The following is a 7704-nucleotide window of genomic DNA, read 5'->3' on the forward strand; positions in this document are numbered from 1 at the left end:
CTCCGCCTCCCAGGTTCAAGTGATTCTCCTGCCTCAGCCTCCCGAGTAGCTGGGACCACAACAGGTATGCGCCACCACACTCAGCTAATTTTGTATTTTTAGTAGAGGCGGGGTTTCTCCATGTTGGTCAGGCTGGTCTCGAACTCCTGCCTCGTGATCCGCCTGCCTCAGCCACTCAAAGTGCAGGGATTACAGGAGTAAGCCACCGTGCCAGGCTTTTTTTTGTTGTTTTTTGTTTTTTGTTTTTGAGTTTTACTCCGTCCCCCAGGCTGGAATGCAATGGTACCATCTCGGCTCATTGCAACCTCCACCTCCCGGGTTCAAGGAATTCTTCTGCCTCAGCCTCCCAAGCAGCTGGGATTACAGGCACCTGCCACCACACCCGGCTAATTTTTTATATTTTCAATAGAGACAGGGTTTCACCATGTTGGCCAGGCTGGTCTCGAACTCCTGACCTCAGGTGATCCACCCGCCGAGGCCTCCCAAAGTGCTGGGATTACAGGTGTGAGCCACCGTGCCCAGGCTCACACATGAATATTAACTAATATTAACTAGAACTGTCCCAAAAGATTAAATTTCAGCTGTTGGTAAACTACCAATTCATAGCCTACGTTACTTAAATCTTAGAGCTCCAAATGCCAACAGGTGAAAGTCATACAATACAATTACGTAAACATTACTAGAAACGCGAAAATATATGCAGACCCACATTATGTTTCAGTTTAAATGATGGCTCTTAAAAAGGCTTGCTCCTGCTTGTGACTCTCCTAAGCCTACCTGAACAAACTCACTCCTCTTAAATTCCACTGTTACTTGAACCTCATATGGCATGCCTGGGCAAATTTGATGACTTGGATTTTGTTTTAGAAGCCAGGCCTACTGCCAAGTCTGCTGTGTCTACTCCCCTGACCCAGCAGGACAGCTTTAGACAACACCTTCCTTATTTATGTTACTGCTGTGAGCAAACTACTGCTTACTGTCAAATGAGGCTCAACCTACTCAGGTTTCCTATCTTTTAAGAGTAATGTGGGCCGGGCGTGGTGGCTCAAGCCTGTAATCCCAGCACTTTGGGAGGCCAAGACAGGCGGATCACGAGGTCAGGAGATCGAGACCATCCTGGCTAACATGGTGAAACCCTGTCTCTACTAAAAAATACAAAAAACTAGCCGGGCGAGGTGGTGTGCGCCTGTAGTCCCAGCTACTCGGGAGGCTGAGGCAGGAGAATGGAGTAAACCCGGGAGGCGGAGCTTGCAGTGAGCTGAGATCTGGCCACTGCACTCCAGCTTGGGCGACAGAGTGAGACTCCGTCTCAAAAAAAACAAAAACAAAAACAAAAAAAAAACACAAGAGTAACGTGACTGCCTTCACTATATCCTGGCTTCTTAAACCTCACCTCTTATTTAAAAGAAAACATTACCACACTGAACCATCTACTACTCAGCTAGCAATACCGAGAGGGAAATCAGCGACACAACTCATTAACTTCTCTTAAAAGATCCCCATTTTATATATCACTATTTATGACTTTCTTTGAAGAAAAAGTAATACTACATTTTCTTACCAAAAATGTCCTTATGATTCCATTTCATTTAAAAAATAAATATAGAGCAAACCTCAAAAGCAGAATTTGGACTATGCCTTCAATAAAAATAAATACAATTTTAGGCAAAGTTTACTGGTTGTCAAAGAAAGGCAAGTCATTATTATAAGTTGATTCTACAGCTTACTCTAAATTATTATCTTGAACGCTTAAGATACAGGCCTTACTTAACCTCCACAACTTCTTGGCTATGTATATAATACCCAAGTTTTAACTTTTATATCACCTAATAAAACTACTACAGTATTACTTCTAATAGTTAAGAATATATGCCAAAATATCCTTTCTGGATTGGCAAATAGGAACACCTAAGAAAGTACAGGAACAGCTCTTGCAGTGATGAATGTTTTTAACAAAAACATGACAATGAAATTTTTTCCTCGATTTTTCCCCATACTTGCTGAAACACATTTTTTCACTAATCTAGACCACAAAATTCTGTCAGTTACCCCTAGAAGCATCTTTGACACATCAGGAAATGTGTCAAAGAAGCAGAGTATTATTCTTCCAAATGAAATGTTAAAATATTTACCATCGACTCAGTCGTCTAATACATATTCTCACTACAGAAAACGCTGACCTAAGGTATGAAAATAAAGCTACTAAGCAACATTCAAAACATCCTTCACAGTACCTAATGGGCTGTACAAACACACCATTAAATTTCTACAAGAAACCAAGCAACTTCCTCCTTTTCATACTGATTTAAATATCCAATTATATACTTAAATGTTTAGCAAATCAACCAACTTTCATACTGTACTAAGAACTTAATTCAAGAAAGTGGAAAAATATAATTAAAAGTGTATTACTTTCAGTATTTGATAAAATATAAGAGGTAAGTAACATTTAAAAGACTGGAATTAAACAGATAAAAATGTCTTAAGACCAAATATTCTAACTCATGTAAGGTTTAAATTGCTGAATCTCTCACCTGCCCTAATCTCTTTCTTTCTTCTTTTTAAACTGCTACTGTTTGTAAATGCCCTACTATCTCTCAATGTTTTAATTTAGCATGTGGAGAAAGGTCTAGGGAAAAGAAGGAAGTAAAAACTAGCCTATTCGTGTGTGTGCGCGCGCATGTGCATGTGTGTGTGTGTGTGTGTGTGTGTGTGTGTGTTTAAAGAAATGTTGGCTGGGCGCGGTGGCTCACGCCTGTAATCCCAGCACTTTGGGAGGCAGAGGCGAGCGGATCATGAGGTCAGAAGATCGAGACCATCCTGGCTAACACGGTGAAACCTCATCTCTACTAAAAATACAAAAAAAAAAAGTAGCCAGGCGTGGTGGCATTCACCTGTTGTCCCACCTGCTGGGGAGGCTGAGGCAGGAGAATGGCGTGAACCCTGGAGACGGAGCTTGCAGTGAGCCAAGACTGTGCCACTGCACTCCAGCCTGGATGACAGAGCAAGACTCCATCTCAAAAAAAAAAAAGAAATGTTACGGGGGAGTGTGTGTGTGTGTTTAAAAGAATTTTAGTTACCACCACTTAAATAGGACCAGGATTGTGCTAAGTGCTTTAAATACATTATCTCATTTACACAAGATAAAACAAAAACCTTGACTACAAATGATAAATAAAAACTGAAAAGTGAGAAAATAAAATTATCTAAGAGACAGTAAACTGGATCAGATCTCCAAGCACTAAGCAAAGTAAAAACATTGTTGATGGCCGGGCGCGGTGGCTCAAGCCTGTAATCCCAGCACTTTGGGAGGCCGAGATGGGAGGATCACGAGGTCAGGAGATCGAGACCATTCTGGCTAACACGGTGAAACCCCGTCTCTACTAAAAAATACAAAAAACTAGCCGGGCAAGGTGGCAGGCACCTGTAGTCCCAGCTACTCTGGAGCCTGAGGCAGGAGAATGGGGTAAACCCGGGAGGCGGAGCTTGCAGTGAGCTGAGATCCGGCCACTGCACTCCAGCCTGGGCGACAGAGCCAGACTCCGTCTCAAAAAAAAACACATTGTTGATTAAATTCTAGGACAATTTCTAGGAAAGGTTCCTCAACTTGTCATATGAAAAAGTTGTATATTAAAGGAATATCTGAAAAAATTACACATATCTTACCATCGAGTAAACCTCTTACAAAAATACATATTGTAGCTAAGATATTTCTCCCCTTTGGAAAAACAGCAGTAGATAAGATACTACACATAGTATATAGCACATTCCTTCCAGTAACTCTCATTCAGGACTAGAAAGTCAATATTTAGTAATGAACCCTGAGAATGAAACTCGGAATTTGCAAAGTACAGATTATTATAACATCAAACTTAGAGATAAACAATCACTACACTAAAACAGAGTACCAGAGGCTGCCCTTTATAATGGCAAATAATGTTAATGGAATACATTAAACATGTACCTATTTTAAATTCCCTATTTACTGCTGAGGTATATCATCTATTTAGAGTTAGATATTAAGTAAAAGAATGTTTAAAAAAATAGTTTAGTTCATTTTTAACTGGAGAAATCAGAGACAGCACTGTCATCTTATATTTTAAAAAAACAAGGTAGGCTGGTCTGATGGTAGTGAGTAATTAGAATGTATTAACATTAGTGTCACTAAAGTTGGTATACAACCCCCCACTGCTAAATGTGACTGTCTGAAAAAAAAAAAAAAAAAGAAAGCTAAAGACTCTAGGGTCTAAAGTTTTCTTTAATAGAAAAAAAATTTCAAAATACCTCTGCAAACAACAGTCTTAAAAAGTCAGTCTTCAGTCACAAATGTATACAACATACAACATTATCAAGCATTATCAAGTCCATCTCACATCATCTAATTTGCACTTTACCAAGCTTGCTTAGGACATTCACTAAATTCAGCCCTTGGCCTGTCCTCACTCTCTATCCAGTCACCTCACTATTTTTCAAAAATCTTCTCACTGTATGGAAATTTAGTTGTGATACAAGTACTCCCAAACCTTTAGAGATGTAAAACCACTGCAGCCCCAAATTACCAAGATGTAATTTATGGAACTCATCAATAAAAGCCAAAGAACTGAAACAACTCTCATCAGTTTCCTTTACCACGAAAAAGCAGTGAGCAATGATTCAGAACTTAGGTGTTATTTATTCACTTATTTAACAAAATATTGGGACTGTGTGCAGTGGCTCACACCTGTAATCCCAGCATTTTGGGAGGCTGGAGTTCCAGACTAGCCTGGGCAACATAGTGAGACCTCCATCTCTATTTAAAAATATATATATTGGGCCGGGTGTGGGGGCTCATGCCTGTAATTCCACCACTTTGGGAGGCTGAGGCAAGAGGATCACTTGAGGTCAGGAGTTTGAGACCAGCCTGGCCAACATGGTGAAACTCCATCTCTACTGAAAACACAAAAGCTAGCCAGGTGTGGTGGCGCACTACTGTAGTCCCAACTACTCGGGAGGCAGAGGTGGGAGAATCACTTGAATCCCGGAGGTCTAGGCTGCAGTGAGCTGAAATCACGCCACCGCACTCCAGCCTGGGCTACAGGGCGAGACCCTGCCTCAAAAAAGAAAAAAAAAATACATATATATATATTATATATGTAAAAGAACTGTACTAGGCACTGATAATATAACTGAAAAAGATACAGACACTATACCTGGCCTCAAGAAACTTCCATTCCAGTGAGGAAGAGAACCCAAAAATGAGTTCGGCAAACACACTGATACAACCCAGCAAGGATCTGAATTCTACCAACAATTTTATTCTTATTTTCCACGTTACTGCATATATTATCCTAAAATCATTTCAGTGAATCCACTTTGTTCCTTCAAACTACATACTCATAATTATGCTTAGTAAAATGAAAACTTATTCTGTGAACAAATAATTCTGAAAACTTAGCTGTGAATATATAACACATCCTCAACAGAATTTCAAAATTAATTGCTATGTGTTCATAGCAGCACTATTCACAATAGCCAAAAGGTAGAAAAAGCCCAAATGTCCATCAATTGGTGAACAAATTGTGTTCCTTTATACACATACACACACACACACACACGATGGAATATTATTCAGCCACAGAAAGGAATGAGGTAGTAGTCAGACACAAAAGGTCACATATTATATTATCCTATTTACATAAAATATCCAGAAGAGGTACCACAGAGACAGATCCCAGACTGGTGGCTGCTAGGGATTGGGAGGAGGGAAGGGAAAATATGGGGCAACTGTTTAATGGATACTGAGTTTTCTTTTGGATGAATAAAATGTTTTAGAAGTAGACAGAAGCAGTAGCTGCACAACACTGAATGCACTAAATTGTTCACTTTAAGAAGGTTTGTTTTTTCATATACATTTTGCCTTAATATTTAAAAAAAACTTTTAAAAAATTACCGCTTAAAATATTTTAAAGTGGACTTTTTGTCACAAATAAAACTGTGGATGTTTACCTTTGGAAATTTCAGTTATAAATCAAGTTACAGATAACTCCTTTTAGACCTATTTTAATATCAAAATGGCTTTTGTGTATGGCAAAGATCATTAAAATTTTTTTCATAGCTTTGAAATGTTATTCAATATTTTGGTTGTATATACAATTCCTACTTATGTAGTCACTCAATTCCTTTATTATTCATATGTTTGGTTAACACCCTTACTGATCATATATTTGTATATAATGTGCTTTAATCAAGTTTGTGCCCAATAAAAGTTTGCTGACATCATCAACTGTTTATCTCTTTTACAATAAAAATACTCAAGCTGTTTTTCTTTCAAGTCCCGATAACCTAGGTACAATTCAATGCTACATTCTTCACAAATGCCACTTTTCTTGTTTCTTCCTCGACTACAAAATGCATCACCATTCACAGATTTCCTAGTAGCACAGTTATTACTTGGACTATGTGTCTCCTCCAACTACTTCCCAAACTCCTTAAGGAGCCTCAGTCCTCTGCATCATCATCATAACACTACAAGGTCTGTAAGAGTGGTTCAACGTAATAGGTGCTCAAATTATGTGAATGGAATTGAAAATAAACGCAGCCAACACATAACTATTATAAATTATGTACTACAGTGAAAAAGACATCTAGCATATTAAGACTAAAAGGACCGATAAAATAAGTACCACCTAGAGAATCCTCATGCCTCACGTTCAGGTATGTTTTTCAATGCAACTCTACAGAACAGTCTCTTGAACATCAATATGAACATTAAGAAATTCACCTCACACCAGGCAAGAAAAAATACCTTATCCATTTCCTTTGTGAAGTTCGTATGCATATGTAACAGGGAAACTGAACTTAATGAACCACAGTATTCCAAACCAGGTCACAAAAGACCTCTAAGTCCCCAGTCATCCTGTTTCTATTTCCTGATTGGTCTGACCTGCAAGCATTATGGTGCTCAGCTTGCCCAAGTCAAGATTTCCTTTAAAATACCTTCCAAGGAGAGGTTTTTCTTTAAATAAAAATCGACTTCTAGAACTTTCCAGGAAAATTACGAAAAAAGCAACCCGCGTTTAAAAAAAAAAAAAAATCTTCCGGAACACTTTATTCAAGTAAGGAAATCGAGTCTCCAGAAAAGTCCCGTTACAGTTACACTTCGAATTAACTGTGGATCATAAACTTGCACGAGTGGACGTTAACTCGAAAGCATTCCTCTCCTAGCAAAGTAGACTTAAAGAAACATGTGCGTGATTTTTAGAGGGGTTCTACCGTAGAAAAATAAGCATCTTTCAAACGTAAATTTCAAGAAACGACCTAGAATAGATGAAAAACCCGGTGCGCTAACAATTCACAGGGACAACATTTCCCTTGCAACACACTGGCCAAGCAGCAACAACCAGACGCCACTTGGGCAGCAGCCCGGACCCTGGGCCTCCAAACCCCGATCGTCCCGGAGTCGAGTTCCCCACTAGTTTGCTTCCAGCCAAGCCCGCCACCACTTCCACGTCGCAGCGACCCACACGCCTCCTCAGCGATTTAAATCCGTTTTTAACTCACCACACACACACGCGCGCGCGCGCACACACACACAAGGGGTTATCGGTCTCCGGTCATCCAAGGGAACAGGGAGGGAGCCAGAGATCCTGCGACCGAGAAGCGGGGTCGCTCCACGGTCCCGCCTGGCCCGGCACCCACCTGCAGGCCGCGAGCCCGGGGGCTGCG

The 7704-nt window shown here is 40.0% G+C and overlaps 1 protein-coding gene across 1 annotated transcript in view; it reads right to left on the minus strand.

Annotated features, from left to right (window-relative positions):
- NFATC3 (nuclear factor of activated T-cells, cytoplasmic, calcineurin-dependent 3) overlaps positions 1–7704 on the minus strand; it is a 172948-nt gene that overhangs the window by 158277 nt on the left and 6967 nt on the right. Inside the window, exon 4 of the mRNA XM_011932130.1 lies at positions 7540–7699. Coding sequence (XP_011787520.1) covers positions 7540–7699 — 160 coding nt within the window. The remainder of the gene's footprint in view (positions 1–7539; positions 7700–7704) is intronic.

Source organism: Colobus angolensis, unplaced genomic scaffold (genome assembly GCF_000951035.1).
Source record: "Colobus angolensis palliatus isolate OR3802 unplaced genomic scaffold, Cang.pa_1.0 Scaffold93, whole genome shotgun sequence".
In the NCBI taxonomy this organism is placed as follows: Eukaryota; Metazoa; Chordata; class Mammalia; order Primates; family Cercopithecidae; genus Colobus; species Colobus angolensis.